Source organism: Salvia hispanica, unplaced genomic scaffold (genome assembly GCF_029641045.1).
Source record: "Salvia hispanica isolate PSC_SH4W2 unplaced genomic scaffold, Shi_PSC_v1 Unplaced_Contig_0099, whole genome shotgun sequence".
Lineage (NCBI taxonomy): Eukaryota > Viridiplantae > Streptophyta > Magnoliopsida > Lamiales > Lamiaceae > Salvia > Salvia hispanica.
Genome location: NW_028292738.1, coordinates 3,397 through 17,755, shown reverse-complemented (window position 1 = coordinate 17,755; position 14,359 = coordinate 3,397). Strand labels below are relative to the sequence as shown.

At 34.0% G+C, this 14,359-nt stretch overlaps 2 protein-coding genes across 3 annotated transcripts; both read right to left on the bottom strand.

Moving 5' to 3' along the window:
* Positions 1-5,550: 5,550 nt before the first annotated feature.
* On the bottom strand, positions 5,551-8,094 carry LOC148921662 (cationic amino acid transporter 7, chloroplastic-like). Its single transcript, XM_089062158.1, has 2 exons — positions 6,753-8,094; positions 5,551-6,260 (listed from the first exon to the last, which is right to left on the bottom strand). The coding sequence occupies exons 1-2, from the start codon at positions 7,930-7,932 to the stop codon at positions 5,704-5,706; spliced, it is 1,737 nt and encodes a 578-aa protein (XP_088918284.1). The 5' UTR covers positions 7,933-8,094; the 3' UTR covers positions 5,551-5,703.
* A 3,837-nt stretch (positions 8,095-11,931) lies between these two features.
* On the bottom strand, positions 11,932-13,123 carry LOC148921661 (uncharacterized). Of its 2 annotated transcripts, none has more exons than XM_089062160.1 (3): positions 12,871-13,123; positions 12,718-12,793; positions 11,932-12,083 (listed from the first exon to the last, which is right to left on the bottom strand). In XM_089062160.1, the coding sequence occupies exons 1-3, from the start codon at positions 13,021-13,023 to the stop codon at positions 11,971-11,973; spliced, it is 342 nt and encodes a 113-aa protein (XP_088918286.1). In that variant the 5' UTR covers positions 13,024-13,123; the 3' UTR covers positions 11,932-11,970. The 2 variants fall into 2 exon arrangements, with proteins under 2 accessions (XP_088918286.1, XP_088918285.1); XM_089062159.1 differs by having other exon boundaries at positions 12,071-12,314; positions 12,716-12,793; positions 12,871-13,110.
* Positions 13,124-14,359: the final 1,236 nt, after the last annotated feature.

Genomic DNA, 14,359 nt, shown 5'->3' with positions numbered 1-14,359 from the left:
TCGAAAAGGTGCATTTTTGTAAAGCAAGCAATGGCCTCTGCGTGTCGATTTTGTTTCGCAAATTGGCCTATCAAAGCTGTCACTGATTTCACGTCGCGTTGGGGCAATTCGTCGAGCAGCTGCTGGGCGTCCGGATTGCAGAAGGAAGCGTGGGATTCTGCGCGAGACACGGAGTTGGTTTGGAAGGAGCATTGTCCAACAAGTGCGAGCCTTTTCTGCCGAATCAAAGTAGGCGCAACCGACATTCTATTAAAGCATAACAGGAACGAAATGAGATTTAATGGAGTACTAATAAAACTAGGATGATATTTAGGAAGTCAATTTCCCATTAGTTGTGAAAAAAATTAAATTTTGGCTAAAGTTTATGAATTTAGTAGGAGTAGTAGAGTAGTATTAAGATCGGTTGGCAATATGGTATTCTCTCTCGGTATTAAGGTACAAACTCTCAAGTCTTGAACACTATTTTTGAAGCTACTCATGTCTCATTAGACAAGAAACCATAGTAATTTGAATTATATGTTTGCCTAAATTGGCATCTTCTCCTATATACGGAATATTATATTCTTCTAATGTAAATGGCTTACTTCACGAAAAGAAATTTTTTAATTACCAAAATCATTTTTAATAAATCATACTATACTCCACTAACTTACATATTGAATACATGTGGCAATCTTATATATAGAACAAAAATAGGATAACAGATAGTACTTTTGAATTATAAAGTTGTTGTTCTTACTCTATCTGGACTCCAATAGAATAGCATTTGGAAATCATCTTGATAGGTTCATTATTGTTATACATCACACATTTCTTACACACCAATCAATCCATAATTCTCGATGCCGTTGTATCATGGAGTACTCCATTAAATACTCATATTCACATCAAGAAAGAGCTACAAAATAATTGGTTTATAGAAAAGCCTACCACAATATAAATAAAAAGCCCATTAAAAAGAAATCTCAAGTGAAGTGTGGTGTGTTATAGACCCAGCCAATAAGCTGTTATACTATAGTATTAAATTGAGTTTTCCGATATCCCGATAGATGGGTTGTGTTCGTTTTAGAACCCATAAAAGACATCGTTTAGAATTGATAATCTGTAGATACACAACGATTAAGTAAGAACATTTGATTTGATCAAATAAATTTATGAAATGCATAAGGGCGTGTTCACTTTAAAATTTTTCCAAAACCGGCAATTTTTTAAGAATTGAATTCTTCCCAAGATTTGGAGCAGATTTGGAAGTAATTTATGGAATGGCCGTTTTGTTCAATTTGCAACAATTGAGTGCAAATATAGTGTGCACAGTAAATGACGGTCAAAAGTTTGACCTAATTGTAGTAGGTGTGCTCCAATTCTTGATGCAGTCTCCAATGCATCTCCAAATTTTTCCAAATTTGCAAGTTTCAAATATCGCCCAATTAGCATGAACAGTGCGGGCCACCTTCTAATTAGCAGGCCCAAAGAAACGAAAACTTGTAAAACAAATCAAATTGGCCTATTTCTAGCAAAAAATGGGAAAAAAACACAAAGTGAATACGCCCTAAATGTTTAGAATATAAAGTTTGTTTCAATAGTTAGAGTTGAATGAAGTTCACAAGGTAGAGTTGGAAGCTAGCATTTAATGGGACAATCTATCATACCATTTGCAATTGTTTTCGACAACCAAAATCCAATACTCGGAATACCATTAGAAATTATGGTCATCTAAGCATTATCTATGATATATCCTAAATTCCAAAATCTTATACTCCTAGAATATAGAGTTATTCCTCTCATCTCATTTTTATAGGCCGTAATCAAGGTTTGAGCACAACAAATATTCATTTTGGGATGTCACAAGCTATTTGCACCATTTAAAAAATATATAAACTTTTTTACTTTCTTTATTCTCTTTTATTATTTTCTTTCCTAATTAATTCTTTTTTTCTTTTTCTTTTTTAATTTTACTTTATTTTCTTCCATTTTTTATTGTCTCTTTATTTAGTTTAAATTGATGAGAGAATGTAACTTTTGGTAATAGTATATTTGTTTCAAGTTAGGAGAGATGTATTAATCCCCTTTTTAAGTACAAAATGAGCTAACACTTCGCCACTTCGGGGAAAATGATCAAAATTGCTCAACTGAATTATTACCAAGAGTGATACTAAAATGTTTCTTGACCACGTAAATTGCAGCTACTCCTTTAAGATCAAGTAAATACTAGTAGTACTAAATATGCACTAACAAAGTTAGAGTAACCAACGAATAAAGGTCTCATAAACAATAACAAAACATATATGGAGAAGAAAAAAATCCATACGTATTTTTCATTCTACTTTTGGGGTTATACGAATAAATAACTCAATATCAACCTTACAAAATAAGACATATTTAACTGAAAATGGCTTAGCTGGATCCCAACTATCTAATCTTTCAAAAAACCAATTGATCTCTCCCAATTTGCTAGCCCTTTTTCATTCTTGAAATTGAAATAAAAGTTCTTTTTGGCAAGATAATAACAAAGAAGCTTTTACATAGGAAAGAAAAGAGACAACCGTGATGTGATCTTTTAGGATATGGAGTAAGTCTAATAGTTAATAGTTAATAGATAATACACTCACACTCACAATCACAATGGAAATGATTTGATTTCACACGAGAGTGACTCGAATATTTGTGTAAACCCCATTAATTTCTCTATCATTACACAATTCAACTAACCAATCACCTTTCTTCACCAATTTCACATCCATCATTTCACCATCATCACCCCATTAACCAAATTCCCACTTATTAATGTGTCGCATGTTTGTTCACATTGCTCCGTTTCGAGTTTGATTTTATTTTAGTTTTCATTGTAATTGTTTTCAATTTTTTAAAATGCAATCCATCAAGGATAAATTCATATAAGCATATTATTACAAAATCCTAAGCAATCCTTTTCAATCCATAATAAATATAATTATCGGGAGAACATTATATCGAGAGAGTTGATCTTCGATTATATAGTCCATAAAATTGGGGGGAACATTACAAATCCACATTCTTTATTAAAAATATTTTTTACAATTATAAATGATTGTATTTCGGACAAACACGAGTGGCGATACTAACTCTAGTAATAGAGGGAAACGCATTTACCTTTATTCCAAAATGTCCCCTATGAAAATGTAGGATATCGTCTATTTAGATGATTTAAATTTTGATTTTAAGATGATGGGCAATTTATATCAGAAGAAGGTGACGAAGACCTAACAAAATCCACTTAAAGATTGGGAGAAAAAATTCTATAGTCAAGGAATACCAAGATGATAATCCTATTTGGTATTATCGAACATTTATGATTCTTGAAAAACCATTTTCTTTGAAAAAAGTCGTAAAGCGAAGTCGCTTTTAATTTTACAAAACTTCTGTTAGGAAATTACAATTTTATTGCTCAAAAAGAGCATCATCTTCCTTGATGGTTCACATCAAGCTACAAATGTCCCAAAAAGAGCATCATTTCCATTCAATGAAAAAATGTCCCAAAACTATATTTTGGATCCGACACCAGTTGCAATGCTTAAAATATCAACTTATTATTTTTAAATAAAGCTAATTGATTCGTGCACAAATTACCAAAATGAGCTTCTTCTTTTTTCCTTAATAATTTTTCAGCTAGCCCAATGCTCAGACTAAATGTATGAATAATTAATCGAATGTTAACATAAACTAAATAAACTGGTACTAACGGATAATAATAATCATATGAAGGATGTCGGTAGCACATTTAATATTTTGGTTAAATTAACTCTTTTAATATCTCATGAATTCTTATTCTCTTATTTTATTTTCTCTCATTTTCTATTTTATTTTATAACATTTTATTCACACATATTGGAGAAGTGTTATTGTATAAATTAAGTACTATGTAGATGTATAGAGGTCGAGTATGTAATACGTTCTCTTCTATAATTTGTTCAAAATATAGAGTTCAAGTTAAAACCCATATGAGATAATGAGAATGCAACTAAGTGCCAAAATCTTTCTTTTACTAAGACACATTTAGTTGATGGATGTATTGTTATTTACTAATAATCACAAAAGACAACAAAACGCATTATGCTTAAGCTACTTTCTGTGTCGCTTGTGTGCGTGGGCTTTGAAATGTGACGTTTTACTTTTTAATTGACCAAACCATTTTTAAATAAATCGCAAATTATGTTTTTAAAAACGTCGAAGAATGATGGAGATCACTTTGCTGTTTATCTAGTTGAACCCCAAATATTTATTGAATTTTCGAATTCCTAAATTGCTCTCACAATATAGTACTCCCATTGAAGTAAGAGTTCCTCAACTTCTTTTAATTGTTAAATGATAATAATATGTACTACAAATTAATTTCACCTTAACCAAAAAGTTTTAGGAGCAACCAAGCAAGCAAAATTGATAGAAGAGACAATTTGAAGCGGGAAAATTCGATACAAAACTGAAACTATTAGTAGAGTTAACAAAAAGAAAGAAAGACAAAATTTATCACTAATTCCTAAGGAGTAGCAAATAGCAACTCCACTTAGATGCTATATTAGTCGGATTTACTAAATTAAACCACTGAATAATTCCATTTGATAACATAACAGTACCAATAGTTTTAGGAATCAGTAGAATTGGGTTGTGTTAGTGTGCTAAGTAATTTACAATAATAACTAATAACTTTTAATTATGTGTATTAAAATTATCAACACAAAGACATATTTATATTAATACAACATGTACATTTAAATATCAATACAAAAACATAAGTTTATCAACACAAGAAGATTGATAAATTTATGTCTTTGTGTTAATATTTTTAACATACAAAATTGATATTAGTTATTAGTTATTATTATAACTTAGTTAGTATTTGATCACACATCTGTGTACGGATTATCTACATCCTATGGAAGCTTAACAAGAAATTAAGAGCTATAAACTGAGTCGATAAGGCAGATTTTCAGAATCCTAATCCAGGTTGGGGATAATTTCATTGTACTAATGAGAAGATTTAACATAATTATAAATAACCTGTAATGGTAGTAAAAAAGTGGTGTTGGGTGGATTGTGACTGATTAAATATTTTTGGGACCCATTAATTAGTCCCACCGTAATTAACCATGATGTGTGAATAGTCCAAATTGCTGATATTAAAGGCACCCCTATTCATTTAGCATGACAAAAACGGTTAATTGATTTTAAGAATCTTGGCTTAAATGTAACACGCAATTGCATAAAATGCTACACTGCAAGTTCAACTAAAATAAGCTAAAGATAAAACAACTGCACTCTTTTATAATGACCTTTATTGAATGATTCTACTTAGTAATACCTTTTACATCTGCTTAAAAAACTAGAAAAGGTCTAAACCATTACAGATGAAATCGTAGATATAACAACATTATTATACTAGTAGTAGTTTTTTATTAGAACCGGCAAAGCAATTTGAGATTGTGAGTTCTGACTATTTTTTCGATTATTTAGCTTTCAATTTCGAGCCAACTTTTTTTTTTGGTTCAAATGGTCAAAGCAATTTGAGATTGTGAGTTATGACTATAAACATTATATATTAAGTAGTAGTAGTAATTTCAGAGTGAAAAGTTGCACAAAATTAGATGGATGATATACAGTTGTTGAGTAGACAGTATTCAATATTCATCTAATCTTTTGCTACTCATTTCCTTAAACAAATAAAGAGAGCTAAGGAATATGAACTTCTCTACCCTTGATGCTCTCTCCTGCAGCCGTTTCACCGAGAATGCCATCCTCCTCAGCGTCGAAGCTCGAATGCACGCTGTACACCACGTACACGAGCACCGTGAGAGCGGAGAAGTATCCGAACCGGATATAGGATGCCTTGTTGAGGGCACCCAACAAGAATATGTTGAGAAAGATGGATATGGAGGGAATCCAGGGCATGAAGGGGACTCCCCAATTCTCGGGCTTCCGGACCTGAGGAACCATGAAGAGGAACACCTGCAGGAGAGCAATGGCGAGAGCAGCAGAAACTCCGAGCATCACGAGCCTGGGCTTGCCGGATGGTGTCAAGTACCAGAGGAGAGTGAAGAGGATGCAAGTGAGTGAGAAGCAGAAGAGGAAAGACAGAGTCGGCCATGGATTCGTCGTCCCTATGGCCACATAGCGCCGGTATATCACTGCATTCGCCACCATGTAGAACACGAACAGAGTCCCGATCGACACCAAATCCAGCAGGATATCTAGATCAGTAAACAACGCGATTGCTGCTGTCAACATCCCTGCAGCCATTCGTTGCATTTCTTTAAACAAGGAGTATTCATAAGTTGATGACATTTATAGCAAATTTCATCTTCAATTCCATATTTCAACATCAAACATGGGCCCCTCAGATACAAGCAATAAAGTTTTCATTCTCTGAAGAAAACATATATGCATCAAACCGAAAGCTTTTTCAAAGTGGAGGACCATTCTTTCTACATGATTTAGGAAAGTCATGAGGGTCTCCGAATCTTGGAAAAAATGACGTAAATCTTGACAAAAAAAGAAAGAATTATTGCTATCATCTCTATCCCCATTTGATATGTCGTTACATTAATTCCTCATGAAGCATGTGAGCATCACAAACCATAAATTGACTTGCTTGTCTTTTCTCAGGAATGTATGGGGCTTAAACCACAAGAAAACAAATCACATAGAGGGTAACGACTCAGATGACGATGACACGTCCATATAGTGATAAAAACAGTTACAAAAAGAGAGAGAGAGAGTACCGAGGAAGCAAGAGGCGTTGACAGGGGTAGAGGTGGAGCGGTGGACCTGCGCAAACCAGGAGGGGACCACACAAGATCGGCCGATGACACACATGTATCGAGCCTGGCCCAGCATCGCCACCAGGAGAGACGTCACTATCCCGAAACTGGCCCCCACACCGATCACATTCGACACCCACTTAGACCCCTCCTTAAACGCCCCCGAAAACGGCGCTTCCGCATCGATCAAATCGTATGGCAGAAGCGCCGACATCGATGCCGACATCAAGCAGTATAATACCGTCACAATCATCACCGACCCCGTCACCCCAATCGGAATATTCCTCACCGGATTCTCCACCTCCTCCGCCATCGTCGACACCGCGTCGTACCCGATGTAGCTCATGTACACCACCGCCGCGCCGTTGAACACTCCCGCCGCTCCGAAGGGAAAGAATCCGCCTGCGTTTTTAGGATCGCTCGGCTCCGTGAAATTGACCAGTTTCCCTCTCCAGAACCCCATCGCGATCACGAACGCTATGAAGAGAATGTGCAGCACCGTGAGCGACATGTTCACCCACGAGCTCTGCTTCGTGCTGTAGCAGATGACGATTGTGATGAGCAGCACTACTGCCACCGCGATCAAGTCGATCTCATTGTATCCTTTCGGCAGGCTGTGGACGGTGAACCGCAGCTGCGTGTTCGCCGGAAGGCCTAGTGCGGTGCCGAGGTAGGAAGTGAGGCCGCGGGCGACGGCGGCGTTGGAGAGGACGTAGTCGACGATGAGATTGGAGCCGGTGAAGAAGGCGGGGAGCTCGCCGAAGGTGACGCGGATGTAGCTGAAGGAGCCGCCGGCGACGGGCATGGCGACGGCGAACTCGGTGTAGCAGAAGGCGGAGAGGAGGGCGCAGAGACCGGCAATGGCGTAGGAGAGGACGACGGCGGGGCCGGCGCAGAGGCGGCTGGCGCGGCCGGTGGTGATGAAGACGCCGGCGCCGACCATCCCGCCGATTCCGAAGCAGATGAGGTCGTGCCAGCCGAGCGACCGCTTCATCTCGGAGCCGGAGAGGGAGCGGACCTTGTTCATTTCTTGCAGTGAAGTGGAGACGGAGCAGGCGCGGCGGCGGAGGCGGTTTGGGGTGTCGGAGAGGGCGTGGAGGTAGGATTTGAAGCTGGAAAAGGAGTGAGAATGGCTTGCCATTGCACTATGTTTTTAGCAGGTATCAGAAATTCAGAATGTGTGTGTATATAAGTAGAAGAGAAAATGGGACAAGGAAGAGATATATAGAAGATAAAAACTAACGGCAACTAGTTTTATGGTTGAAAGTTGAAACCGGAACTATCAGGTGAAGCTTTTTGGTATCACCTTTGATGCTTTGACTTTATTGGAAGAAAGCGTATTCAAAAATGTTAAATGAAGACCTTATTTCAATCTTAAATGGAATAATTAATGAAATACATAAAGTATATTTACAAAAAATAATTTTAAAAATGAAATAGTTAAAGATTTTTTGGATTACGTCCAAATAAGAAAATATATGACATTTAATAAGATTGGTTGGGGTAATGGCTATGTACTGTCAACATATCTCTGTTACTCTGTATAATAAATTCATGCTGATCTAGAGGATTAAAATCAACATTTTTATGCAATAATTCTGAAGAAGAGAAATACGAGTAAGACTGTAAGAGGATGAGATGTTGAAAGAATTGTACAAGGAAGATATAGAAGAGAAGAAGCACGGCAGATAGGTTTATGGGAAATATCAGATTAATATTTTTGGTATCATATTTTTAGAGGGAGAGAGATTGTAGTCATTTCATTTTATGAAATCGTTTGATTTTATGAAAAAAAATGAGTGAAAAAGTTAATGAAATATGACCTCTATAATAATTATGAATAAAATAATTAAATAAAATGTGAGTTCATATTAAAAAAGGTAAAAATAAAATAAAATAAAATATGAATTAGAATTTATTCAAATAAATAAATATAGGACATTTAGTTAGACCAAATGGAGCAATTATTACCGGACAATATCAATGTGTTAATGCGTCTCTGTGCAATGAATTAATACTGATACATAGGATTGAAATAAAGATTTTTATGCAATAATTATTAATTATGCTTTCCCTTTGCTTTAAACCTCGTACAAGAAAATTTAAAAAAGTTATCTTGTAATTTATATATATAAAAAAGTTATTTAAATACTGTAATTTGATAAATTCTTATTATTCTCATAATATTTCATATACAATTGTTGAATTACATAATTACAATTTTTTAAAATGATCTTATCCATATTAAAATTACTTATTTTGATTATATTAATCGATATTTTTTCAATAAAATAAGAATAGAAAAAAGAAAAAAAAACTTAAATAAATAATTATTTTACTGAAATACGTTGTTTGAATAACTAAAAAACTATACATTTTTTACATAAATAAGATAACTGAAAAAATTGAAAAATTCATAACTTAGTAATCTAATTCCAAATCTAATAAAATTGACAAGAATTTGATAAGATTTTTTTTACTTAAATGACTATTAATTCTATATAGAACATTCCTATTTCATTACTCCGTTGTTAGACATAAAACTCATAAATAAGGCGATGATCATATTAGTACTACTATAAATAGGGATATCAATGTAGCCCGCAATTCGTGGACTGACCCGAATAACTCGCCAAATTTAAAGGGTTAGGGCTAAAAATTTCTAGCCCGATTAGCCCGCACCCGATTAACTCGCAACCCGTTAGGGCCAGACCCCGAAAATCCGATGGGCTGGCCCGAAAACCCAGTAAAATTTCTATCGTACTATTTGTTTGACTCTAATTCGACAATTTATTGGTTATTTTATAATATAAATTACTAAAAAAAATAGCTTTCAATTTTATATATTAAATATATAAATTATATATTAAATTTTTACTAATATAATAATAGATTTATAAATTAGAAACTTCAAATTCACTGAAAAATATATTTAAATTTCTAAAACATACTTTAAAATTTCTTGATGCTTATGTTTTATTTTGCATCAAAATATTAGTATTTGATCATGTTTATATTTGAGTTTAAGCATATATCTCAAATTTATCATAATTAAATATTTTACACTTTATAAATATAACTAATTGTCACCATTATTTATTAGATTGAACGCGTATTAATTTTATCGGTAGCAACCCGATTAGCCCGCTGGGCTAGCCCGAAACCCGAGCTTTTAGGGTTAGGGTTAAACTTTTTTAACCCGAAAAAATCATAGTCTGATTAGTCCGCACCCGATTAACTCGCAACCCGAATAGGGTTGGCCCGAAACCCGGTGGGCTGGCCCGATTGACATTCATAACTAGAAAGTTAGAATTTGGACGTCATCAATTACTATGACTATAACTTATGAATGTTAGTGCGGTCCGAAATCTACAGACTAGTCTGAGTAGCTCGCTAGGGTTGGGATTGAAAGATTCTAGCCCAATAAAATTTTAATCCAATTAGTCCACAACCTGAGTAAGGCTTACCCAGAATCCGATGGGTTAGAACTATGTACACCTATTATCTATTGTTCCGTATCGTTTGACGACTAATTAGATATTTATTGATTACTTTTATAATATAAATAATAAAATAATTATACAATAAAATTTTATATTTAATAAACCATACTCCCTGCAAAAAAAATAAGGACATTTTGGACGACACGGTAATTAATGCATAATTAGTAAAGTAACAAAGAGGAGAAGATGGTAGTTAAAATAGATTAGTGGATAGTGAGATCGTATTATTATTAATGTTTAATGGTGGACCTAGTGGTGTAAGTTGTAAATAAATTGGTATATGTATGTAATGAATTTGGTAGAACTTTCCATAAACGAAAATGGGATAATTTTATGGGATGGACGTACATGAAAGTGTTCTTATTTTTAATAGAAATAAGTCATATTTCTTTTTTCGTCAATCCCATAGAATTAGTTCATATCCATTTATGACATCCTTTATCTCCATCTCTTTTACTTTATCATTTTTGGGCCACACCTTCCGCTAAACAATTTCAACTAATTTTCTCATTCTCTCTTACTTTACCATATTACACATTAAAATGCATTGCAACCCTAAATGACCTATTTTTATGCGACGAAGGGAGTATATTATTATTAATATAACAATAGATAAATAAGTTAGAAAATTCAAATTCACTCTAAAAAATAGTTTGAAAATGTGCTATAAATTTCTTAAAATATGTACATTTTACTTATACAAACTTTAATCATTATAATTATATATTCTATAAATATGATTAATTTTTTATCATTATAATATGATTGATCACATATTAAATTTATTGGTAATAGTCCAATTAGTCCACAGGCTAGCCCGATACTCGAGCATTTCGAATTAGGATTGAAAATTTCTAACCCGATTAGTCCAAACCCGATTAACCTACAACCGGAGCAGGGTTAACCGTAAATCCGGTGGGTTGACACTATTGACATCCCTAATAGAGATGGCATACATTCTCATAAAATTAAAGACATTTTTTTTTTCGTCCGTCCCATAAAAATATCTCATTTACATTTATGAAAAATGGGGTGAGTTATATTGCTAACTATTTAAATTGTTAACTCTGCTAACTTATCAATATAGTGTATTTAAAATGTCAACACGGTGACATAAAAATGTCAACACATAATATCAACACATTATATTGAAGTTTAACAAAATTATGTTTTGACATTTTAATATCGTCGTGTTGACATTTTTAATACACTGCGTTGATGAGTTAGCAAGTCAGCAACTTAAGAAAGTTAGCAATTGATCACTCCCCTATGAAAAATTCTCACAAATTCATTACCTATATAGTATATACATCAATTTATTTACAACTTATACCACAAGAGTCCATCATTAAACATAGTCCATCATTAAACACTAATAATAATGCGGATCTCACTATCGACTAACACTATTTTAACTACCACTTTCCTCATCTCTCTTATTTTATCATGGGATGGAAGGAGTAATAAGCATTTTACACTTTCATGTGTTTGCTGTGTATATATATACCATGCCCCGATCTGCAATACTAACTGAAAAGTGGTAAAAACCTGTTGTGTTTAAATCTTTTTAGGCCAGTTTTCAACAAATGCAAAAAGAAACAATTCCAAATACACCATTCTCCTTAGCTCACAAGCTCTTTATAGCTTCTTTGAAATTTCAGATTCTACCTTTGATATCAAGATTTCAGTTGTTTCTTACATAGACATCGTCGTCTTCGCACTTGTGAATTCCAGAACAAATTATGGGATAATATGATAAGAAACACAAAAGAAGGCTTTCCTGAAAATTGTGAGACATAATATCTGAAAAGAAGTCAAGTTAAACTGGAAGAAACTTGATCAAATATACAACCACATTGGCACAAGACTATGTACCATAAGTACATTAGCAATACCAACTAGTCATATAACTTGAGTACATGATCCAAGCAAACCAACACATTTATTTTCAACAAACAAACCAGGAGAATTGCTAGTGAACTGACATCCCATTTCAGCTCTACTTGGTGTCTTCAGCAGCCTTCAATTAAAACACAAATAAGTTCAATGAAATTTCCCTTTTTCAAAACATTAAACTGAAGTTAAAGACCAAATGAAGCCACTACGTTTTGCATATTCAACCTCAATAATATATGCCTACAATTCTCTCATTTATCACTTGTATAGAAAAAGAAACCGAGGTTTAAACTAGATCAGAACAAAAATTTCAATATGCTTAGTTTTATCAGTGATTACAGGCCAATTTCCAAATGCTTAGTTTGAAAAGAACCAAACAAAGGGACAAGTTTTATCAGTGTGGTGTTAACAAATCCAAAGTGTAAATTATATCTGACACAGGATCAATCATAAGAAAATTAGGTTACACTAATCCAGATTAAATAGGAAAAAAGAAGAAGATGAAATCGGAATTAGTATTTTCACCTTGTCGGATTTGGGCTTGTCAGTTTTCTCGAGCTCCGCCTTCTTCTTCTGCTTCTCCAACCTTTCCCTCTCCATTTTCTTCAATACAATTGAAAATAGATACACATCAATCATCACAATCTAGCTCAATTAATCAGAGAGAGAGAGAGGAAAACCTGAATGTAAACGGTTTCCTTAGCGCGCTCTTCTTCACTGAGGACACGGCCTTTACCGTCACTAAAATAGCGAAGACTGTGAGTGGATGATGCCAAGTTCCCCTCCATGATCCGAATTAATCCAGCGCGCGACGCTAGTGATGTCAACGCCATTGTTGTTGTTGTTGTTCAGGTGGAGAGGAATGGAGATTCAATCACACAATCGACTTAATTAACCTTAACCCTACCCACTGTTTGCAATAACTTTAGGAAATCATACGGCCGCCTCGGGTCGGGTCAATAGGAAACAGTATTTATTAGTCCCTCCGTCCCGCTTTAGCAGTCTCATTGACTTTTCGGCCATCTTTTTATAAAAATGATAAAAAATAGTTAAAGAGAAGAAATGATAAATTAAGAGAGAGAATAATATAGAGAAGAGTCTTATCTACATTATTGTCTCTCTTACTTTATCATTTCTTCACTTTAACTATTTTTTATCATTTTTACAAAAAGAGGACAGAAAAGTTAATGAAACTGCTAAAGCGGGACGAAGGGAGTATAATTTTATAATTATAAATAATCTTAATAAATGCTTTTCAAATCTAATTATTTCAAATTTAATATCAAAATATTATACTAAAGCCTTTAATGTAAGATGTATATGCCACGCATGCTATGTTTAGAGTAGATTCAATGCTCTCTCCATCCCAAGTTATTTGAGTCGTATTCCATTTTAGATTGTCTCAAATTACTTGAGTTATTTCTCTTTTTGGCTAAAAACAAAACATCTAATCTTACCTACTTTATTCTCTCTTCTCTTACTTTATTCTCTCCTCTACGTTATTTAACTTACTAAACACAACTTTCTTAAATCTCATGTCGAAAAGAAACGCCTCAAGTAGCATGGACGGAGGGAGTATATCGTAGATTGCTTGATTATCTCTAATTTCGCATCGCAGATTGTTTGAATCCATATGTCGAATTATTTGCCTATGTATCGCATATTGCTTATACAGGTTGTCATTTTCACTATGGTGTCGCCATAGTGTTCTGATTTTGTATCGTGAATTGCTTGGAACATATGTCGAATTACTTACTTATATATAACATATTATTTGTCTAGGTTGTCATTTTAACTACGGTGTCACCCTAGTGCTCTATATTCCATACATGTTATTTTACATAAATTTATATAAATTTCGTATTCCATAAATTGCTTTTAGGCCGGCGTGATATTCGTTCTTGTTTTTTTTTTTTTTTTTTTATGTAAATTGGGCTCAGGTTCGGTTCACCAATAAAATGAAGGGTTAATTGGTTCATACAGACACTCATGCCAAAAGAAACTTAGCCCCAAGTCTTGCCTTCCCCACTTAAATAAGGCCCACATCAGTGAAATCTAGTAGTAGGGTATATTATTACTAGTAATTATTTATACTTTAATTTTTAATCTAATTTTAATTATGTTTATCCTAATTATTAATATTCATTTATATTTTTAAAAATTCTTCTA